This window comes from Ahaetulla prasina, chromosome 1 (genome assembly GCF_028640845.1).
Source record: "Ahaetulla prasina isolate Xishuangbanna chromosome 1, ASM2864084v1, whole genome shotgun sequence".
NCBI lineage: Eukaryota > Metazoa > Chordata > Lepidosauria > Squamata > Colubridae > Ahaetulla > Ahaetulla prasina.
The window spans coordinates 191,127,542-191,152,281 of record NC_080539.1 but is presented as its reverse complement, the minus strand read 5'-3'; the positions used below and the strand labels follow the sequence as shown (position 1 = coordinate 191,152,281).

The 24,740-nt window shown below is 41.2% G+C and overlaps 1 protein-coding gene across 2 annotated transcripts in view; it reads right to left on the bottom strand.

Moving 5' to 3' along the window:
* The window catches only part of ABCA12 (ATP binding cassette subfamily A member 12), a 393,723-nt gene that overhangs the window by 288,186 nt on the left and 80,797 nt on the right, over nucleotides 1-24,740 (bottom strand). The window contains exon 1 of one of the 2 annotated variants that reach the window (XM_058185931.1): nucleotides 15,013-15,399. The exons of the other annotated variant lie outside the window; for it this stretch is intronic. Coding sequence (XP_058041914.1) covers nucleotides 15,013-15,081 — 69 coding nt within the window. The 5' untranslated portion in view covers nucleotides 15,082-15,399. Of the gene's footprint in view, nucleotides 1-15,012; nucleotides 15,400-24,740 lie in introns of those variants that run through there. 2 annotated transcript variants of the gene reach the window in all.

The following is a 24,740-nucleotide window of genomic DNA, read 5'->3' as shown; positions in this document are numbered from 1 at the left end:
TAAAAACCTCCAGTGATGGAGTGCCTACAATTTCTTAAGGCAAGCTGTTCCATTGGTTAATTGTCCTCACTATTAGGCAGTTTCTCCTTAATTCCAGGTTGCTTCTCTCTTTGATTAGTTTCTTTATTTCTTGTCCTGCCCTCTGGTGCTTTGGAGAATAATTTGACCCTTTCTGCTCTGTGGCAGCCCCTCAAATACTGAAATACTGCTATCATGTCAGCCCTAATTTCTTTTCTTTAGACTAGCCAGACCCAAAACCTGCAGCCGTTCTTCCTATGTTTTAGTCTCCAGGCCTTTAATCATTTTAGTTGCTCTTCTCTTAACTTTTTCCAAAGTCTCAACACTTTTTTTGTAGTATGGTGACTAAAATTGGTTGCAGTATACCAGGTGTGGTCTTACTGGGGTTTTGTGAATACTTCATGTGGTCTTGATTCTATGCTTCTGTTTATACAACCCAGGATTGTATTAGCTTTTTTGGCTGCTGCTGCACATTGCTGGCTCATGTTCAAATGATCATCCACTAGGACTCCAAGGTCCCTCTCACAGTTACTGTTTTTGAGCCAGGTCTTGCCTAATACTTTGATATTTCCTGCCTAAATGTAGAGCTTTGCTTTTATCCATATTAAAATTAATTCTTTTGACAGGGCCCATTGTTCAAGTTTGTCAAGATATTTTTGGATCCTGAGTTAGTCTTCTGGGGCAGGGGTCACCAACCTTTCGGACCTCAAGGACCACTAAGTTCATAATTTTAAATCCCGCGGACCACTAATATGATTTGCCTAATGACCACCTGGGTGGGTGTGGCTAGGTGGTCATGTGACTGGGTGGGTGTGGCCAATTCCTTGCCTCCCCGCCCGGGCTCCTTAGGGCTCTAACAGGAACCAGTTGTTGGAGCTAAGCAGCCACCACAAGAAAGAGTTGGCCAAACAGCTCAGTTGTCAGCTTTGGAAGCCATACTAGGCCGAAGGCTTCCATACGCTGCCACTTTCACCTATGTGGGAATGTAGGGGAGGGTGGTGGTGGTACAAGGGACTATTAGACATAACAACATTCTTCCTGCCGGTCAAGGTCAGTCTGAGCTCTCGTCTGGAGAAGGAGTGGCCAGAGTGATGTCTCGAGATGGGACGGTTGAACATTGGAGCATGTGATCGACAGAGGGGTCAAGGAGGGTGGGGATTTTGGAGGTTGTCTTACTGAGGAAAAACCCCGATCCTCAGGTTCGGATTTTATCCAGTTGTGCCAGGTTACCTATGCTAGTAAAAGAACTTTGAAAGATGTTTGCTTCGGAGTCTTTTCTGCAAGAAGGGTTTTCTGGAACGCTGACATTAATCCGAATCTCCTTTAGAGCATAGAGGCACCCCAAGTGGGGCCGTTAGGGGTGCTGGGCCCCAGCATCCACCAAAAGCCTTGGGTGGTGCAAAGACTCAGTGAAGATGGAAGAGAAGGAAGAAATCCCAGAGGGGGCAGTGGGCATGGATGCTCAGGGACTTATCGACACCTGATTCTCTCCGTCAGAAGAAGTGGTACATGGCCTCAAGGCAGCAAGACCGGTTCGAGAGCTTGGAGCATGGCCCAAGGAATTGGATTCCTGGAAAAGCTAAGCCATACTAGGCCAAAGGCTTCCACACACTGCCACTTTCTCCTGTGTGGGAAAGTAGAGGAGGGTGGTGGTGGTACAAGGGACTATTAGACATAACAACATTCTTCCTGCCGGTCAAGGTCAGGCTGAGCTCTCATCTGGAGGAGTGCCCAGAGTGATGTCTCGAGATGGGACGGTTGAAGATTGGAGCATGTGATCGGCAGAGGCGTCATGAGGATGGGGATTTTGGAGTTTGTATTATTGAGGGAGGAACCCGGATCCCCAGATTTGGATTTCCACCAACTATACCAGATTACCTATGCTAATAAAAGAACTCTGAAAGATGTCTGCTTCGGAGTCTTTTTTGCAAGATGGGGTTTTCTGGAACGCTGACATCAGTTCAAATTAGATCTGACTGAGAAAGACACTCAGCAAAAGTGTCTCACTGACAACTACAAGCATAGGCTTTCCAAGTAGAGGGAAGATCTGTGGGAGTACAAGGCCAGGTACTGGTGCTTGGAGGCTCAGCAGGCTGAGATGGTCAGCCAGTTCCACTGATGCAGTCCCACTGAAACAAGGTCCTCCAGCTCTTCGCAACTGGTAGCACTTCCCTCCAGCCTTCACCTAAAGCCCCGTACCAGGAGGCCGAAGCAGACCCCAAGTCAAAATTTCTGCCTCCTTCCAACTCACACAAAAAGACCCCGAAGGGGGAGACTCTCTGCAGCAACACAAACATTCATTGCATGTATCCGTCCCAGGGGTCATAGTTTGAGGACCCCTGATTTAGTGCAATATAAAAAATGGAAATAATTTTTCTGCGGACCATCAGAATTTTCTCACGGACCACCAGTGGTTCACGGACCACTAGTTGGTGACCGCTGTTCTGGGATGTTGGCTATTCCTGCCAGTTTAGTATCATCTGCAAATTTGATGAGTTCCCCCTTCGATTCCCACATCTAAGTCATTTATAAAGATATTGAAAAGTACTGGGCCAAAGATGGAGCCTTGTGGTACTCCACTGCTTACTTCTCTCCATGTGGATGTAGTACCATTAAGGACTACTCATTGAGTATGGTTTCTGAGCCAGCTACAAATCCTTCTGGTGGTGATGTCTATTCCACATTTTTCTAGCTTACCAAGAAGTAGATTGTGGTCTACTTTGTCAAATGCTTACTGAAATCTAAGTATACTATGTCTACAGCATTTCACTAGTCTGTTAATTTAGTGACTTTATCAAAGAATGAAATAAGATTGTTTGGCATGATCTGTTTTTAAGAAACCCATGCTGCCTACTAGTTATAACTTTATTTGCTTCTAATATTTGCAGATCTGTTTTTTATTATCTTTTCAGGATCTTCCCAAGTATTGGTATTAGAATGATTGGTCTATAGCCATGATGGCGAACCTATGGCACGTGTGCCCAAGGTGGCACGCAGAGCCATCTTTCCGGACACACGAGCTGTCTCCCAACTCACCTGCAGCTGCACATGTACATGCTGGTGCAAAAACCGTGTGCGTGTGCAGATAGGACCGTGCATTAGCGCAAATAGCACGCACGCAAGTGAAGCAGGTACCTGTTCTGGTGAGTAAAAAGTTCACCACCTCTGGTCTATAGTTTTCTGGGTCTACTTTTTTTCCTTTCCTGAAAATGGAAACTACATCAGTAGTTCCCATTTTCCAGTTTTCCAAACCTCGAGTACTTCCCCTATGCTCCAGGATTTTTGAAAGATTTGGTATGGCGGTTCTGAGATAACATCTGCCAGCTCCTTTAGAACTCTGGGATGCAATCTATTAGATCCTGGTGATTTATATTCATCAAGGTCAGGCGTTCTCTTACCATTTGGCTTACTTTCTCTTACCAGTGCTTACTTTATTTTTTATTTCTGGTTTGTCTTTTGTCAATTAACTTTATTTGTTTAGCAAATAACCTAATTTTGTTTCTAGATGTTCACAGATCTGTTTTTTATTATTTTTTCCAGTTTCTTCCCTGGTTTGGATGTTAGGCTAATTGGTCTGTAGTTTCCTGTGTCTGTTGCCTCCCTCCCTTTTTTTTTTTTTTTTTTTTTGAAAGATGGGAACCACATCGGCTATTTTCCAATCCTCTGGTAATTCCCCGATGCTCCAAGATTTTTTAAAGATATGATACAATGGATCTGAGATAACATCTGCCAGCTCCTTCAGAACTCTGGGATGTAATCCATCAGGTCCCACTGATGGCACAGTTGGATCTGGTGGGCCAAACAGAGCCAGTGAGATGTGGAAGCAGATGGGATGGCTGGTGCTGATGGGGCAGGAGCAGGTTGAGCAAAGTTTTCAGTCAGGCACTGAACTTGAGCTGGCCACTCCAGAGTTCCTGCTGGCTTCCCAGATTTTCAGCCTCCACTTCTGTATCAGGGTTTTCTCCTCTGCTTCCCAATCTGCTTTCAGGTCTGGTTCTCCCCAGTTCTCCACTTCCTCTTGTTCCCATTTGGGAATGGACGTAGACCAGTCCCCATGGTAGTTTATTCTTCTGGCTGGACAAACATTGGATTTCTGGCTTAATGTCACACCTTGCCTTGGGTGTGACAGTCCAGCACCCTAAACAACCCTGAGTTTTCCACAACATCATGGTGGTCCTGGATTGGGTGGCAATGGACCAGACATTAAAAGGAAGGATGGGGAACATTGGCTTTGTATCAGTGAGCGGTAACTTCAGATTCCACCTAGTTTTCCTGCAACCAACGTCTTTAGTAAAAGTTCTTTTCACTTCAATCAATTGGATTTGAGAGTTTGCTTTCCTAAATGATTGTTTGGGGGCAAGTCTGAAACCATTCTTTCTTTTTACTAAACAACAAACTAGACAAAGAATTTATAAATTAAAAGTTCCAATTGAAATACTTAAAAATAAACCAAAATATAATTTATCAATATATAAAACAAATCTCTACTATTATGAAATAGGATGATTCTATTAATATTGGCTAATAAATTAAATTGAGGGCTTACATTATTTTGGATCAATATGAATTCATCAAGGGCAAACTAGGTTCATTGGAACAAAAGAGAAAAATAGTTTTATTCCTTCATAATAATGTTCAACAATTGAGATATCTGTAAAAATAATAAAGGCGGAATATGAATAAACAAATAAAATAATGACAAGGTACCTGATATTATTTTTCCTCAAGACATTATAAAAATTTAAATTAGGAATAAATTCCTGTATGTGATCCAGAAGTAATACTTTAAAGAAAAGCAATTGTAAATCTCATTCATAATTTATATAAAGAGCAACAAAACAAGGTTGCCCACCCTCTTATTTAATTTCCACAGTATAATGTCACTGAAACCTTTTTATGAAAACTACAGAACAATTCAGATATTGGAGAAATATTTGCTCCATAATTTTTTTTAAAAAAGAATAATTGCAGGTACAGAACTTTAGATGATGACACTGCCTGAGCGAAACAAGGATTTGCTTTTGATTACTGAGGACATATAAAAATATTGTTAAGTGATGGGATTTAAAATAATTTTTAAAAGATCTATGTTCTGTTCATCAGTGTTGGCCCCAAATTATAGAAACAGGGAAAAATTATTTTAATTACTCATAAACTCATAAACATCTTGGGATTTTAATTAAATTAGTTTTAAATTGCAATCATACTATTAGTATAAAACATGAAAACATGCCCTTGAGGGGCATCCGGAGGCTTCAGTTGGTCCAGAACGCGGCTGCGCGGGTGATAGAGGGAGCCCCTCGGGGCTCCCGTGTTACACCTATCCTGCGCAGACTGCACTGGCTACCTGTGGCCTTCCGGGTGCGCTTCAAGGTGTTGGTGAACGTCTTTAAAGCGCTCCATGGCATAGGGCCGGGCTATTTACGGGACCGCCTACTGCTTCCAAATACCTCTCACCGACCCGTGCGCTCCCACAGAGAGGGACTCCTCAGGGTGCCGTCAGCTAGGCAGTGCCGTCTGGCGACACCCAGGGGAAGGGCCTTCTCTGTGGGGGCTCCCACCCTCTGGAACGAACTCCCCCCAGGACTTCGTCAACTTCCGGACCTCCGAACCTTTCGTCGCGAGCTTAAAACGCACTTATTCATCTGCGCGGGACTGGATTAGATTTTAAAGTTATTGGTTTTAAGGGGTTTTTTATTATTTATATTGTTTTTAAATTAGGCAATAGAATAAGTTTTTTAATTGTTGTTTTTTAATTTGTATTTATATGTATTTTAACTGCCTGTGAACCGCCCTGAGTCCTTAGGGAGATAGGGCGGTATATAAATTTGAAAAAATAAAAAAATAAATAAAATAAATAAAATCCATCTATAAATTAAAATTAAAGTTAAATTTAACCATGGAACTCATTAAGTCTATTTTGAGAACATTTTATCTTTAAAAATGATTATCCTTTTAAAAATATTATTAATTTTTCAAATGTTGCCATTAGCCTCAACTAGGAATGATCCAGCATCATGGCAAAATATATTTATAAAATCTGCATTCAAAAGAAAAAGGCATACAAAAATTGAACAATCTATAAAAACTTGAAAAATAGATAGGGTTTTCCTAATACAAAGTTCTCTACTGTAATGAAGGTACAATGTTTTAAGTTTAATATTTTATTTTTATTTTATTTATTTGTCACAACAGTATATATAAGTATAAGCATGAAATAACTATAAGAATTGGATACAATCAAAGGAACATTAGGACAGGAACGGTAGGCACCTGGTGCTCTTATGCATGCCCCTTACAGACCTTTTAGGAATGGAGTGAGGTCAATAGTAGATAGTCTTTGGTTAAAGATTTTGGGATTTTGGGAAGAGACCACGGAGTCAGGTAGTGCATTCCAGGTATTAATAACTCTGTTACTGAAGTCATATTTTCTACAATCAAGATTGGAGTGGTTCACTTTAAGTTTAAATCTATTGTGTGCTCGTGTATTGTTGCGATTGAAGCTGAAGTAGTCTTCAATAGGAAGGACATTGTAGCAGATGATTCTATGAGTTATACTCAGGTCATGCCGAAGGTGGCGGAGTTCTAAATTTTCTAAACCCAGGATTTCAAGTCTGGTGGCATAAGGTATTTTGTTGTGATCAGAGGAGTGGAGAACTTTTCTTGTAAAATATTTCTGGACACGCTCAATTGTATTAATGTCCGAAATGAGGTGTGGGTTCCAGACAGGCAAGCTTTATTCGAGAATTGGTCTAGCAAATGTTTTGTATGCTCTGGTTAGTAGTGTAATCTTTCTGGAGAAGAAGCTACGCAAGATTAAGTTTACAACTCTTAAAGCCTTTTTGGCAATGTAGTTGCAGTAGGCTTTGGCACTTAGATCGTTTGATATGAAAACTTCAAGGTCTTTGACAGGGTGAGGGTCATCTATAAGGTAATGTCCATCGAGCTTGTATTTAGTGTTCTGATTCTTTTTTCCAATGTGTAAGACAGAGCATTTGCTGGCTGAGATTTGGAGTTGCCAAATTTTTGATCATTCGGACACAAAGTCAAGGTCTTTTTGAAGGGTAGCCGTATTGTTGGTAGTGTTAAATAGTTTAACATCATCAGCGAAGAGAACACAATTACTTATAATATGGTCACAGAGGTCATTAATGTATAATATGAAGAGTGTTGGTCCTAGAACGCTGCCTTGGGGGACACAGCTATTGACAGGAGCAGGATTTGACAAGGCACTGCCTATTTTGACCACTTGTCTGTTTGACAGGAACGCTGTTATCCAATTATGGAGGGTCCTGAAATGCTGTAGGATTTTAGTTTTAGAAGAAGTTTGTCATATACCACTGAGTCAAAAGCTTTACAGAGGTCTATGTAAATTGCATCTATTGCTTTGCCCTGATCAAGATTTGTAGTCCATATGTTTTTGCAGTGAAGAAGTTGTAAATTACAGGATAATTTTTTTCTGAAACCAAATTGTTTATTAGAGAGTAGGTTGTTTGTTTCTAGGTGGAGGGTGGTGGATTGGTTGATGATTGATTCCATTACTTTGCAGGTGATGCAGCATAAGGAAATTGGTCTGTAATTTTCAACTAGGCTGGGGTATCCTTTTTTGAAGACAGGAATGACTGTGGCTAGTGACCATAGTTTGGGAAGGGAGCTGGTCCTGAAAGACTTTTCAAAGATTATGCTTAGGGGTTCTGCTATAACAGTGGAGAGCGTTTTTAAGAAGTATGCACATAGACCATCAGGTCCAATAGATAGAGATGGTTTCAGTTTGTGAAGGGCCTTTTCAACATTATCTTCTGTGAAATCTATTTGTGTTAGATCGCTGTAATTATTGTTGGTACGATTGGAGAATGTTGGGTATGAGCCATTACTGTTAACAAAGACTGAGCTGAAGAATGTGTTAAAGAGGTTTGCTTTAACTGATTCATCATTATATTCTTTACCGTTAGATCCTTTTAGGGGTGGGATGGATCTCGAGTCTTTAAGTTTGTTGTTTACAAAATTATAGAAAGCACAATTGGATTTTGTGCACAGAAGGTCTTCTTCTTGTTTGATGTGGTAATTGGTGCATTCAATCTTTATTTGGTTGCATATATTTTTGTAGCGGTTTTTAAAGTTGGCTACATAGCCAGTTTTGTTTTTTCGCCAGAGGAATTTTTTTTTGGATTGGAGCTTTTTTATTGATATGGGTAATTTGTTTTTCCTGGTTTTGGTGGTGGTTTGTAATACATATAGTTTAATGACTCTATTGACTTCAAGTAGGAAAACACTATAGTGGTCTTCAGCAGTGATACAGTTAGAGAATAGAATTTGCCAGTCAAGAGATGAGAGGTCGGTGTCTGTAAGATCATAGTTGGCTTTTTTGAAATTGTAGTTTGGTATACCATTATTATGGAGATTATTGTAAGGGCATATATTGAGACAGAAGTCTATCATGCTGTGGTCACTGTTGGAAAAGGGTTCTTTTATTTGTAGTCCATAAATTGAGTTTGCGTTGTTGCAGAAGATGAGGTCAAGGCAGTTGTTGAGTCTTGTATTGTTAGTTACTAGTTGATCAAGACCTAGATTTGTAACAGCATTGTACAGGGTAGTATGGATGGGTTCAGTTGTACATTCATTTGTTATCCAATTAATAAGAGGTAGGTTGAGGTCACCCAGGAAGATGAGAGGATACGGGCAAGAGGCAGCCCATGTTAGTAGTGTGGTTAACATGTTCCCATGTGCAATGTCATAGTCGAGGGCTCTGTAGCATAGTAAGAAGTGAAGTGTGATGTTAAGGGATCGTTCACAGACAATAGTTTCTGGTAGAGCGAGTTTATGTGCAACTTGAATATTTTTTAGATTCAGTGACTTTTTGTAAAAGATAGCCATTCCACCTCCTCTGCGGGTTTCGCAATCGGACCAGAAGACATGATACTCTCTGTCTGAAATGATGGAGTCAGGGAGGGATGAGTTCAGCCATGTTTCGCATACAAATATGATGTCGAATGTACCAGTATTTAACAAGAGGAGAAATTCAGGCATTTTGTTTACAATGCTTCTTGCATTTATCAGTTTGCATTTAAGTTCTGCAGTGGTTGGTATAGAGGAAATAAGGGGCGTGCATACCTAGTTTTGGATGACGGCTGGTTCAAAGTTCTGTACGATTGGTTGGATGTTTTGGGTGATGTGGGGGTTGGATGGTAGGTACTCGATTGTAGGTTTTTCTTTTTATGCAGTCAGCACAGTAGTCAATGTATAGGTTGGATTCGCCTTCGTCTTCCCGTCGTTTTGCGGAGTTCACAGGAACGGATCCGTTGCGGAAATGATAGATCAGGCCGCGATCTAAGTATGCTGTGGATGGAATTGGTTCTGGCAATTGAGTTTATAGCATAAATGAACTTTCATTTGCGGGTCTCATTTATGCAGATGACTCTACAGAATCTAGACGCCATTGAGCCATCACTGTTTTTGTATTCTGGTCCATCTCTGGAGACTTGGATTATTTTGTCAGGGGAGATGGTGGCTGAATTATAATTTTTAATGATGTTACGAACCTTTGTGATATCTGGTTCACTGGTATTATCTAATCCAAATAATATAGCATTTTGACATTTTTGTTCTCTCTCGATGGTATCTTTTACGGGTATGGCTATGTTGTTTGGTTGGTTGGCAGATATTTGTGGCTTAAGTTGTGGATTAGGTAATGTTTGTTGGATTGGGAAAAGATTTTGATCTGCTGAGTTTTCATTTTTTTGTGTAATGTAATTTTTTTTTCAAGATTTGTGAAACGTGGTTCAATACGTGCTAGTATTCTTTTTTCTAAGCTTGCCTCAATGGAGTCGATATAGTTTGTTGTGACTTTATAGTTGTTTCCAAGGTATAGACCTTATTAGACATGGCAATTAAGTAGTCGAATTTTGGAAAACAAGATGGACATATATGGATAAATGTAGGATCTGATTGTAGGAAATTGGCTATCGATTTGTTTATTTTCAGGCAGGTGTGGTGGGCATACTTGGTACATAATTGGCATTTCTTGGATTCATCACATTCGTCTATGGATGCGTTACATTTATAGCATATTCTGGAGTCGTTTGGGTCATTGTTTGTAGTGACAACTTTTGTTTGAGGGTGTTTGGCAGATCTGTTGGAGTTTTTGCCTGGCATGGTCAATGTTCCTTAAGTATTTTACGAAATTAATTAGTCAATATCAATAGTGAAATAATAATTAGAAAGTAATTACTCAGATAACAAATTAATGTCAATAATACATCAATTAACATAGAACAGTAAACTATGTCAGTTTACTTAACTATTGAGTTGCTAATAATTAATTAATTAGATTATTGGATATTCAGCTATTCAGTGCTAATTAATTAATGCCTAATGATAATTGATAATTGATAAATGAAAGTAATGATAATTAATGATTAATAATATTAGAGTTAACTCTTACTTAATGGAATATAGTTGTATGACAAAAATAGCTAAGCAATTAAGGATAAGTAGGATAAACTATCAATTAATTATACCAGGCGCTAAGTTAGTAGATGAATCGATAATTTAAAGGTAACAATGAAAGTGTGGGGTGTTGTTGTCGTCAGAGGAAAGGGCAGCAGTAGTGTTAGTTTGAAAAGCAGCAGAGATTGTTATTTGAGCACCAGCAGCTCCGTTCTAAAAGTAGTGGCTTCCGAATGTCATTTGCTTGACTCCTTTGTTTAGAAGACAAGCAGCAGCCTGTTTCCTGTAGCGTTTAGCTTGCGTGCTTTTTTGTAGTCTTCCGGTGGGAGGGTTTTTTTTTAAATAGTGGTAGATTCAAATCCAATCCAGTTTAAAATGATGGAGGGGATGCTCAAAGTATGGTAACAAAAAAAAAAAACATCTTTGAATCTTGAGCTGGAATTATATCTGGGCTGCTATAAACACTTCTAAAAACTGGCTCGCATGGTGCTGGTGAGTCTCTGCTCGGCGTGGTCAATTTAAATCCCCTCTTCAGCAGGAGCAAAGATGGCGGTTGTGGAGAGCCTGTCCCACAGCGGCATCCATTCCTCCCACAATGTGTTCTTCTCTTTTTATTTTATTTTCTTCCCGCTCCTTTTAACTTTCGTTACTTCTTCTTCTCCTCCTCCTCTTTATCTTTTTTCTTTCTTTCTATTTCATCAGGGGATTGTAATCTCTCTCTCTCTCTCTCTCTCTCTCTCTCTCTCTCTCCCCTCAGCTCTCAAAAAGTGTCTCTGGGCGGCTCATTGGATTGGAGTGAAGGCGGTCGTCTTTCTCTGCTCTCTCTCTCTCTGCCTCTCTGAGCTCACTTGGTCCTTTCAGCCTGGGCTTTTTAAGTCCACAAGCCCAATCTGCGAAGCTTTCTTTGTGATTTTTCACGGCCTGGAGAGTAGCGGCAGCTATGGCGGCGGTGGAGGCAGTGGGGGAAGGGGGACTTTGTAGTGTGATAGCTTGAGACATCCCATTTATTGTATATAGTCAAGACCTATATATAATACTGTATTATTTAACAAGAAACCAGATTTCAATTGGCAGGGTAAAAAAGTCTGCAAAATGCTTTCCTCGAGTACATAACTGAAATCTGGTAGTACCAAATACCAAAATTGAGCACCCTGTCACTCCCCATTAATGCCTGTTGCAGGACATTAATCATCCTGGTGAATTTTAAGGCACACCGGATAAAAAGCAAAACAGATAGATCTGTATAAGCTAAAAGAAAATGTCTTTATAAATAGAGGAACAATATTTAACATAAAAGCTAATACTTTATGGCTAAATTGGATACAACTTTCCCAAGGTCTATTTTCACAAAATATGGAAAAAACGGAAATAATATGATATTTTCTGTCTTTGAAATAATGGCAAGAATGGGCATTTACAAACTTCTAAAACTTTCTAAAAATGTTTAAATTATTTTCAAAAATATAATAATAATTCTTCAACAATTTTGACGTATTTTTTGAGATGCAATGAGAAATCTTGCCTATACCAAACTCATGTGTAAAATGCTCCTCAGCATAAAATGAAGTATAATTTGTCAACTGAATGCATCTGTTGTAGTCCCCTCTCACTGTGAATGAATTGTATGTTTAACATTTTAGAATAGTATCAGTAAAACCTTGGGCTTCCCTTCCATAAATGTGATACCCAGGAGAAATATACTTGTAGAAAAATTATATTAAAAGTATATTAATAAATGCATGATTAGATGAACAATATTTAATAGAGCAAATGGACCTTAAAAATCTCCAGAATTTTCTATTTTGTTGGCAAGCCATGAGAGCAGCTGTGTTAATAAAAGTTTGTCACCATTTCTTCACTCAGCCCCCCCTGTTGCTCCTGTTTGGCCTTCACTGGGATTATTGCTTATTTTGTTCAGTTAGTTAGTTATATCCTGTCTTTATTATTATTATAAAAAACTCAAGATGGTGAACACACAATACTTTTCCTCCTCCTTTTTATCCCACAACAATAATCTTGTGGGGGAGGTTAGGCTGAGACAGAGTGACTGGCCAAAGTCACGCAGCCAGCTTTCATACCAAATGCAGGGCTAAAACTCAGAGTCTCCTGATTTCTAGGACAACACCTTCACCACGATACCAAACTGTTCCTCTCCTTTTCCTCTATGTCAGTACTGTTATTGTCAGAAGCTGCTAAGCAGAGTGGAGCTGCTTTATTTTATGATGCATTGTTCATATGCCATTTCTCAAATTGGTTTACTGAACTTTAGCACTTAACAAAATAGAAAATGCATTGCTAAAGGTGAGGGGATAAATGCTTCAAAGGCAAATCTAGAGAAAGTGGCTTACAAAGGGGAATAAGACCAATAGTAGAGCAGCAGAATAATGATTGAAAGCTAAGTGAAATTGTTACAAATACTGCCATCTCCTTTCAGCAATTATCATGTAATTGTTTAGAATGCAGGGGGGAAACCTTTCAAAACTTCATATACGGAAAATACCAAGAATCAGCCTTGAAGGGATATAGAACAAAAATATTCTAGTTAAAAATAATTAATAAAAGGCTCTTACATGAAGAATTCATATCATAAAAGAGAGAGAATCCAACACAGAGAAGGTTAAAAAATAAATGGCTATAATCCATCAGCATCTCTGCTACAGTATATAAAATCTAATATATACAATTAAAGGCTGCTACCTTTAATAAGTTACTTGTTGCATAAATGCTTCCTTGTGCAGATTCTAATTTAATCTAAATCAGCCTTCCCCAATTTAGTGCTGGCACTAAAGCTTCCAGAATTTGCAGCCAGCATAGCATTTTTTTTACTAATCATATTGATGTATTTTCTTTGTTTTCTTTTTCCTTGTTTTATTGTTCTATTATTTTCACTTCGTTTAAACTTCCTTTCAATTTCTTAATTTTTTTATGTTGTGAGCTGCCTATAATAGCCCATGGCAAGATAGGCAGCAAATAAATGTAATAATAATGTAATCCACATCTACCTATCCCAGGTCCTTGAAAGGACTCAATAGGTAGAAAAATGTCAAATATCTGTCAATATCTGGCTGACTGTGCAATGAACTATAATGGATATACAATTAGATAAAATTTTACTAGGGCCAGACAAAAAAAATATTACTCAAATTTATAAATACTTGCTAGAAGTAGAATTGGAAGAAGTAGTGAAAGGATGTATGATTGCATGGGGTCAAAATATTGGACATAATATAAATTTATCAGATTGGGAGAAAATATGGAACAGAAATTATAAACTAACCAAATCAGCAGCATACAAAGAAAATGCATATAAAATGTTCTACAGGTGGCACCTGCCACCTTTGAGACTAGCGAAAATGTATCCCAAAATGTCTCCCATATGCTGGAAATGTAAAAATAAAAAGGGAACATATTACCATATGTGGTGGTCCTGCCCCGAATCACGTAAATATTGGTTAAAAATTAAAAAGTGGCTACAAGAAATCACGAATGAACAACTGGATCTAGAACCCAAACTTTTTTTATTGGGGATTTTTAAAAAAAAATACTTGAAGAGTATAAAATATTTAATACTACATATATTAACTGCTGCTAGGATGGCCTTTGCTCAATGTTGGAAACAGCCATGTGTGCCCTCAGAGAGACTTATTATACAAAAAATTATGAATTGCGCAGAAATGGACAAACTAACTCTGAGTCTGAAGGATAAAGAGACATCAGTATTTTATGGTATATGGGAACGGTGGTATGGATGGATGGAAAGGAGATAGGAATATTTAGTTACTAAGCATAATCAATAGATAAAATAAGAACACATATATGTATAATTTAATGTTTGTCATTATTGCACAGATTATTGTTAGATGAAAAACACCACAAATAGCTGTTAAATGATATAAGCTTTTCTTTTTCCTTTTTTTCTATGCTTTTAATGTAAAAAAGTTTAATAAAGTATATATATATGAGAACTATAATGGATATAGATGAGCATCTTCTAATTAGTGAAATAGCAAAATATTCTCTGCTGTAAGTTACCAACTCTTGAAGTGTGTAATTAAAGATATAAGCAGCTCGGTAGAAATATTGAAATAATACTTAGAGTACAAGGACATGTTTATTTACTATTCCATCAAAACAAAAATGGAAAAAATTAGCAATGGAGAAGAGATTCTAACCCAAACGTTACTTGCTGGCTGGCTTTCTGCTTGGTTAATGTAACATTTAAAAATACTCCCTCACTTCACCTGTAGGTACCATCCAATGTGGCACACTTGAACAAGAAAAAAAAAAATTTCCACAAATACAGCAGCAGCAGCTTGTATTGAACAAGGAAGAACTTATAGATACATATATCTATAAAATATACAGTTATGACTCTTATTCATTGATCAGACATGGAATAGCACCACATGTGCAATCGAATTTCACTAAAGAAAATATTTTTTAGACTCATCATTTTCAAAAAGTGTATTATTACCTTTCCTTAAATAATATTTTCTCCCAGATTCCCTGGGACTTAAAATTATCTTGCTTTTTAATTTCTATACTTACCGGTTGCCTTTTGACACTCAGCCAGTTCTTCCATAGCAACACCCACAGGTGTCGGAAGAGTGAAGCCATCCTCAGAAGAGCTTCGGCAAAAGAAGAAAGTTCTTGTCTTCTCTCTGACCCAGGCTTAGGTTGCCAAAAATGTATGCTGTGATGAAGATTTGTATTGCTTTGCCTATGCACTTTTTCTATACAACCCAGATGGCCAGTTCAGCCCTTTGTCTCTGCTCTGTGCACATCATTGACTTTCCTACTGTACATGTAACAGACTGATTCATCCAATGAGAATCAAAGAGTACTTAATTATAATACTATACTACTCTCTCAGCTTTCTTCAGTCCTGGTGTGATAAGGCTGGTGTCATTCCAAGAAGATGCTTCTGCTGAAATTAAAGAAGTGCACCTTTTATCCCACAAGGAACTCCCTACCACCTACACATATAGCCTACAGAAGAATTGACAAGGAAGCTAGCAACCAAGCTGCTTGCCAAGCCAGTAGGACCTGTTTTATTTCTTTTTCCTGATTTAATGCACACAAATTGGCTGGGAGTAATAAAAAGTAGGTACATTACAGACATTCATTGTACTCCATTTAAATAAAATTAATGTTAATGTTTGTCTAAAGACATTATTTTCCATGAGAGCATTAAAAAAATTCTAGACCATGTATGAGTTCATAATAAATGGTTTAGATTGATGCATAATGCGTAAATTAACATTATGTCACACATAGGGTATTTTTTCACTGTAAATTTAAATATATTCCACCCTTGAGCTGGCATAAAATTATATCAGCATGGAATTTTTTGTGCCAATGGCTGATTTCTATCCTGCCTCCACTGTCTCTCTTTCAAGTCATTGAAAATATATCACTTTCTTCCAAAATGAAAATCTAAGTGAGATTGTATTACTACTATCCTTCTCTTCTTTTCTATTACCAACTCCTATTGATATTTTATGAATATCACTTTGTTGGTTGTATCTTATGATTTATGATTATATCTTATGATTTATCATTTTGTTGCTTGTATGTATACTGAGAGCTTAGGCACCTGAGACAAATTCTTTGTGTGTCCAATTACACTTGGCCAATAAAGAATATTCTATTCTATTCTATTCTATTCTATTCTATTCTATTCTGTCTGTTCTGTTCTGTTCTGTTCTGTTCTGTTCTATTCTATTCTGTTCTATTCATCTGGAATCTGCTTTTGGAGATTGTCAGAAAATATTGCACTAAGGACAAACTTAATCCAGTTTCTTTCATGAGCTGGGGATGAAGTAAAGGCAGAAACAATATAGGGTTTTGTTCTGTTGTTAGATGCAACTAAGGAAACGTATTTGTTCATGATGACTTAATTCTGTTGTTAGATGTAATTGAGGGAAGGCCTATAGTTAGGTCTTAAATTAAATGAATTGTGGTCCTGTTAGAGATAATAAATAAAGTTCTGGGGAGATAATCACCTCCCATTATAATAGAAAATTGAACATAATAAAAAATGAAACTTTCCTTCAAAGTTGCACATCAGCACACAATATTGTTATGAATTAGTTGGGACAGTTACATGAGTGCCATCTTTGTGAGAAAAAGCTAGTATGAAAACCCAGTTTGGCATTGAGAATCAAGTTGGTCTATGAGTTTAGCGGAAGGGAGGAATGGAAGTATGCACAAAAAAGTATAACACAAATTATTTGTGGCCCCCAAAATAACTTCCTCATCCGTTTGAATGGTTGGGAAGGGGGTGTGTGTGTGTGTGTGCGTGCATGCGTGTGTGTATATATATATGTAGATTTTTGGTTATTCGGGTTTTCTCCCGTGTAAAATTGGAAGTGTCTTGGCGATGTTTCAACAAAGTCTCATTCGTCGTCTTCAGGCTGGTGTTTTCAGCTTCGTGCTTCTAGGAGCAATGTGTGATCGCAGCTGTTTCTTCCTTTTAACTGCTAGTGGGGTTTGAACTGATTGGTTGGGAGCTTGCCTGTGTTCTGATTGGGTGGAGGTGTGTTCTGACTGGTTGGGGGCTTGGCTGTGGTCTGATTGGATGGTGGGGTTGGCTATGGTCTGATTGGATGGGGGTGTGTTCTGTTTGGGTGGGGGCTTGGTTGTGCTCAGGTTAGTCTGAGTTGCAGGGGGATGCAGAAGCCAGACCGCAGCTGCATCATTAGCCATTTCAAGCCCCTCCAATCCATACATGCAGCAGACTGATACCCACCATGAAGATGTAGCACGACCACAAACGAGAATCCAAACAACAGCAATGCATCTCACCAACTCAAATCCCACGATTTTTGGAATATAAGTAATCCTTATCAAATGTTTTCTCTAAATAAGCAGTGTGCACTTAGCTAACCTGTGGAGTTTAGAAACTATAACAAGAATTAAGACATCACTCTAACATTACAAATGACTAGAGCCTTCAACAATGATCTGCAATGCAGTGAGGCCAGTTTGGCTTTTAAGCAAGAATATCACCTGACATGCATTTGCAAATGCAAATTACTAGTAATTTTTTAAAGGAAAAAGTCAAATGATTGGGCCATACCACAGCTGGGCCAAGATTTATCAGATCAAAGAAAGAATGCTCTGGAACATGTCCTGACATGGGAAGCAACTCTCCATAAGGAAAATGATCAAAGAAACAGACCCAGTAGTAATAACAGAAGCAAGATTCAGAAAATATTTTGTACCATATATTTCAGCTTTCAAGTCCCTGCAGAAGAATCTGGTTTTGAATCTTCAGGAAGATTAAGAGAGCCACTAAGAAATAAAAGACAAGACACAGCATGCAATTGCATCCTGTGTGAAAACAAAAAGAAGAGTCAGTAGTTCACTTCTCTGAGCATTCTCAGTATCATATATTTACAAATAAATAAATGCATAACCACAGTCAAAAAATAGGCTACTAAGAATAAAACAAACAAATAGATCATCAAACAAGACAATGTAGTTGAGGCCCAAAGTACAGACTCAATTTTTTGTACTTTGAACACAGTTGTTGTCCCCAATTCGGGTCTGAGCCTGGTACAGAGGCCGATGAAAGATGACAGACACCAGCTGCAGTTTGCGATGTCCTGGCCAAAGTGCCAAGGACCAAGCACAAAGGATTAAGAAAGCTTTATACATTTTCACTAAACAATTTAGGGGTCTGATCCAGCAGCCAGCAGTGTCGCCGCTGCAGGTTCCAGTTCAGCTGCTGGCATTCACCCTGCCACCCACTGCAGCACCCCAACAGGTCCCTGCCTCACCTCCAGTCGCGATTCCGCCAGCAAGGGCCCTGCCACCAGGGTTTAGAGCGATGTTTGACAGTAAGCCTACCAAACTGGCCTATTTCCTCAGCTGAGTATGGGCTCATATAGATCAGTATGGAAAGCAATATGAAACAGATCGCGACTTAGTATCTGCGATCTCAGAGGGGATGAATGAGGGAGATGCTGCTGACTGGATAGCCCAGCTGCATAATGAGGGGGTTGCTGAATTAAATGATGCTGAAGGTACATCATTTGAGATGTTGAGCTGCTCCAGGCCAGATTTGAAGACCAAGACCGAATCAATGAGAGTGAAGCCAAGATAAAGGTGATGAGTCAAGGAAATTGACCCATAAAGGACTTCGTATGAGACTTTAGACAGGTCACAGGGAACCTTGGACATTGGCCGGACAGAATACTTCTGCATTATTTTAAAGAAGCCATTGATCAAGAAGTCAGAACCGCCTGTGGAATCCAGGGGGTGCCAGATTGACTGCAAGCGTGGTATATTATGTCAATAGCTCTTGATAGAAAAGTTCACCCACGCCACAAACCCTCTGCTGAGAGGTCTCCAGGGAGAACTTTCGCTAGACATCCTCCGAAAAACCCTACTGAAACCCCTCCTGCTCAATCTACAGGGGTGATCAAATGCTACCATTGTAGACAAGTGGGTCATCGAGCTGCAGAGTGTCTGGCACCTGAGCCGGTTCCACAACCACACCCCGCCATGTCAGCCCGAGGCAGAAGGGACCCACGAAAGCCCTCGGATGCCAGCAGAATTGGTCAGCAGGCAGTCGAGACTTCCCCTCCCCCTGGAAAGAGTGAAGAGACCTTGACCAAAGACCTGCCGCCCGCGTCAGCCAGCAGTAGCAGAGGTGAAGATGACCCAATGATAAGTGGGACCATCCACCCCTTTGCGGTCAAAGTCAAGCTAACAGTGCCAGAGACAGGGATTCATGGAGAGGTAGCAGTGATAATAGACACTGGCTGCACCCATTGCTTGATTAGCATCCCCATTGCTGAGCAGCTAAGCATAAAGACACACCTCTTAAGTCGCCCTATACACTTTCAGCAAGTAGACGGGACTAAATAGGTGGCACCCCTGCTGACTGAGCTTGTCAGATTGGAACTGGGGATCCACACAGAACTCATTCGATTCGTAGTAGCCCCAAAAATGGCAGAGTCAATCATCCTGGGACTCGCCTGGCTAGACAAATGGGCCCCTACAATCAAATGGAAGGATGGCTACCAAAAAGTAAGGATAGGATTGGCCACTTGCTGCCCATCTCTCCTGAAGTCGAACCCACTGAGACGAGCCCTCAGGGGCCCCACCAACGAGAGGCAGCCACGGCAGCCATCGAAGCCCTACCTGGGACTCTGCAGGTTCCCAAGGAATACAGGGACCTGGCTGAAGCATTCTGTGAGGAGGAATATAACATCCTTTCCCCTCATTGCCACAATGACTGTGAGATCAAGATCGAGCCCGGAGCCAAATTCCCTAAACCAAAGATGTACTCAATGACCCCAAAACAATGGCTGAGCTGAGGAAGTACATCGATACTAACCTAGCCCAAGGGCTCATCCAACCTGCAAAATCCAGAGTAGCCGCCCCGGTGCTGTTTAAGGAAAAGAAAGATGGGAGGATGAGACTCTGTGAGGATTTTCGTGGAATAAATGCACTATGCGTGGAAAACACCTATCCCCTTCCCCTCATGAAAGACCTACTGAACTACCTTTCAAAAGCAAAGTGTTTACTAAACTTGACTTGAGAGAAACCTACTACAGGGTGTGCATAAAGGAAGGGGATGAATGGAAGACTGATTTTAACTGCCCATTAGGTAGCTTCCAGTTCAAAGTCATGCCGTTTGGTCTCTAAGGAGCCCCTGCAGTATTCATGCAATTGATTAATGAAGTGCTGCATGAATATTTATACAAGGAGTTCTAGTCTACTTGAAGGACATTTTCATATTCAGTGAGACATTAGAAAAACATGTGAAACAAGTCTGACAAGTACTAAAGAAACTGTTAGCTGCAAAACTTTATGCGAAGCTGTCCAAATGTGAGTTTCACAAAACTTCTCTGGACTACCTGGGCTACCGAGTGTCGAGCAAAGGCATAGAGATGGATCCTGGGAAAGTGTGAGACGTACTTGACTGGCAGCCCCCTCACACCAGGAAACAGCTGCAAAGTTTCCTGGGATTTGCTAACTTCTACTGGCAATTCATCCCAGCCTTTGCGGAAGTGGCTCTGCTGCTTACTGAACTGCTAAAGACGGGACCCTCCCCCGCAAAGCCACAGCCGATGCAGCCACTAGCCTGGACACTAAGCTGTCAAAAAGTGTTTGAAAGCTTGAAATGGCGGTTTGCAGAGGAGCCCATCCTTCAGCACCCAGACCCAAATAGACAGTTCATTGTCCAGGCTGACACCAGCAACATTGCAGTGGCAGCAGTGCTCCTCCAGGAAGACCCCCAAGGATGACTGCTTCCCTGTGCATACGTGTCCAAAAAACTTACAGACACTGAGCAGAGATGGGCAGTATGAGAGAAGGAAGCCTTTGCTGTTCGTTGAGCTCTTCTATTATGGTGGCACTTCCTAGAGGGAGCCAAGATCCCCTTTGAAGTATGGTCAGACCATAGAAACCTCGAAGCCTTAAAGACCCCACGAAGACTCTCCCCCAAACAGGTCCACTGGGTGCAGTACTTCAAGCAGTTTGATTTCAAGCTGAAATACAACCCAGGGGGGAAGAACCTGCTTGCAGATGCCCTGTCAAGGAAACCATACTATCATACTGATAGCCAGAGGGAGGACAACGTCCATGCCATCATCCCAGACACGCAGAGTGTGGCGCAAGTCACTACCCGGAGTCAGGCCAGCAGGTGGACTGACCCCATCGATGGGAAGCTAACTGCCAACTTGAAGGCAGCACTATCTACTGATCCATGGCTAGCCAACATTCGAGACACGTTGACGACCCATGATGGACTAGCTTGGAAAGGTTCAAAAATTTACATCCCCAACAGCATGAGACTCCTGGTGCTCCAGCGTAGCCATGATTCTTGATTGGCTGGTCACTTTGGATTTCTAAAGACCCTTCATTTGATTAGATGGCAGTTTTGATGGCCAAAGATGAAAGCTGATGTGGAAGACTATGTAAAAAGTTGTGCCACATGTGCCAGCAATAAGACAAGGAAGCCTCCTGGTTTGCTTCAACAGGTAGCTGAGCCCAGCCGCCCATGGGAAGAAATAGCTATGAACTTTATCGTAGAGCTCCCAGAAAGTGGCGGAAATACTGTAATATGGACTGTGATAGACCTGTTCTCCAAACAGGCCCATTTAATTCCTTGTTCTGGATTTCCCTGGGCTAAGAGATGTTTGTCAAACAGCTCTACCAGTTGCATGGAGTTCCACAATGGGTGATCTCTGATCGAGGAGTTCAGTTCACCGCTAAGTTTTGTAGGGAGTTCCTGAGGTCTATTGGGTCATCTCAGGGGCTTAGCTCAGCTTTCCATCCAAGTATGAACAGAGCCACAGAATGTACTAATGCCATGGTGAACAATACATAAGATGTTATGCGGATTATCAGCAAGATAATTGGGCTGACTTGCTCCTTTCGCAGAAGTGGCGTACAATAATGCAGTGCATAGTAGTACGGGACTGATGCCTTTTCAGATTACGAGCGGCATGGAATTTGTTCCTATGCCAGAACTGCCGAGAGAACAGCCTTCTTCCATGACTCTGAATGAATCGATGGAGTCATTAAAGAAAGGCTGGGAGAATACTAAAAAAGCCCTGAATGAAGCAGCCGAAGCATACAAAAAGCAAGCAGACAAACACCGATCTCTCCAACCCCCCCTTTCGGGTGGGAGATCGCGTGTATCTTTCCACCAAATACATACTTTTGAGTTTGAAGAGTAAGAAGTTGGGACCGAAATATTTAGGCCCCTTCCCCATAGTGAAAGTAATTAATCCAGTGACTGTACAGTTAAATCTTCCCCGCATACTGGGAAAAATTCATCCTGTTTTCCACTGCAGCCTATTAAAGCCTGCTGTGGGATCTAAATTGAGACCTCAACCTGCTGCTCCCGCAAGGCCGATTGTGGTGCAGGGTGAGACTCCTTATGAGGTGAAGAAGATTTTGGACTCCAGATTGCAGAGGGGACTTTTGCAATAATTGGTTCATTGGAAGGGATACCCCTTGTCTGAAGCCACATTTGGGATGCTCAGGCAGACACCTTAGTTAGGCAATTTCATGATAAATTCCCTGATAAGCCTAAGGGTCCTCCTGGGAGGGGGGAGAGGTGGTTAATGTGCTAATTGTGTTAACTCCTAATTTCAGTCTTGTCCCAGGATGAATTCCTTTCCTGAGGGGGGAAGCCTGGCAGTTTTGGAAGGCGGTTTTCTTTTTTTGCTTCTTAACTGCCACATATTTTAGCTGGGGAAGTTGGGAGGGGATTGTTGTTGGAGCGGTAGAAAGTTAGTCATAAAAACATTTTGTATTCAAGGACATCCTGTGTTTGATGGAGACTGCCTGAAGATTGTATTCAATTGAATGTGAAGAGTTGATTGGACAATGTGATGAACTTGTGGGTATGGGGCAGGGCTGTGAACTGTCAACTGGGTGTGGAAAACCTGGAAGCTTTCAGATTTGGGTTTTCCCAGCTGTGCCAACAGGACTTCTCTAATAAATTGGAACTTTGAGGAAACTCAAGCCTCAGAGCTTTATTTCGTTGGGGGTGTTCCTTGGAACCCTGAAATCTGGTTTGGTTCTGCAACCCAACAAGACAGACACAGACTTCAGAGGATAATTAGAATTGCAAAAAAAAACAATTGCTACCAACCTGCCTTCCATTGAGGACCTGTATATTGCATGAGTCAAGTAGGCTAGCCTTCCTGGGGTTCCATCAAAAATTGCTCTAAATCACGGAGGGAAGTGGCTGGCAGGGCCAGCTGCAGAGCCAGTATGGGCTGGCTGCTGGGCCAGTATCAGCAGTGTGGCCATGACTGATGGCTGGAATTGCAGTGGTGGCTGGACTGGTACCAGCCATGATCAGGGCCGTGATTGTTGGCTGGAGTTGTACTGGTTGTTGGGCGGGCACAGGCTGCAGGATTGGGGCAGGTGTCCACTGGTATTGCACCCACCCCTGGCTGGGGAAGAATGCCCATCCAGGAGGGATCTGGTCTGCTGGAGGCAGCATGAGGTCTGATTGCTGGGGTGGAGTATTAGGTCCCAAAATTCCCAGTTGTGGTCCCTGTAGCACCAGACTAGGCTGGCTCAATGGGCTTTGCTGCAGCACCATTCCGATTCCAGTGATGGCTGTCACCTCAGTAGACCAAGCCTGACGTGTGAGGTTATGATATGACCCGCTTTATGCCAAGTGAAAGGAGGTAGACGCGCTACTCAGTGGTGCTGCAGTTTCCTGGCTTGGGGGTGAATGTGGGTTAAGCCAGTGCCCATCTGGGCTGCCCAGCCCCAAGAGGCTGAGTGGCGCTGCCCATATTGAGTTTGCTGAAATGCTCCAGGAGGTCCACTAGCAATTGACTGTGTGACGGCAGTGGGAATCTCCACTCTCAATATGCCTGTGGCATGCCAGTCCCAATACCCTCCATTCGAGGACTGGGTCTGCTCCACTCTGCTTCCACCCGTCCACTGGTCTGGCAGCATTGCCCCAATCATCATCTCCTGGAGTGGCACGACTTCTGCAGCTTTGCCTCACAGAGTAAGATCCAATTGCGCAGCTTGCTTGGGTGCCTGCTCTTTGGGCTGGGTACCCAGCTGGCGCTCCCTTTCTGCAGCCTCCTCCACTTCCACCACGGCTTAGGAAGGGGAGTAGATGGTCTCGACAGGTCACCAAACCAGCCCTGTGGATCCCTCCATGGTTGATTTATCTTTCACTATCTTCCTTGAGTCTTCAAGGTGGCCTGGTGTCGGGTCGATGTTTGGAGCTCAGGACCCCAGACAGCACCCTGGAGTCCAGGAGCTCGTTAAATTTTAAAGGAGATTCAGGTTAATGTCAGAGTTCCAAGTAACATCCCCAATGAAAGAAGACTCCAAGCTTGAAGTTCCTCAAAGTTCTATTTTATTAGAGATGTCATATTGGCACATTTGGGAAAACCCGAATCTGAAAGCTTCCAGGTTTTCCCCACCCAACAGAAAGTCCAAGTCCCTGCCCAGCACCCACATGTCCATCACATGGTCCAATCAAAGCACTGTCCCAATTGGAGATGCCTCCCAATCACACCCCTCCAGGTGCAGGACAAGATGTCCTTGATTCTCTGAGAAAGGAATGTTATTATGACTATATATCACCCCTGCTCCATACAATCCCCCCTCCCAGTTTCTTACAGCAATAAATGTGGCAGGCCTGAAGGCCAATGCAAAAGAAAGCTTCCAGTCCTGAGAGATACATTCCCTTTGCCATAATTTCCTGGCAACACACCTAACAAAAATATTTCAGGCTTTAGATCTACTGTATATGTTGCTTTATCATTTTC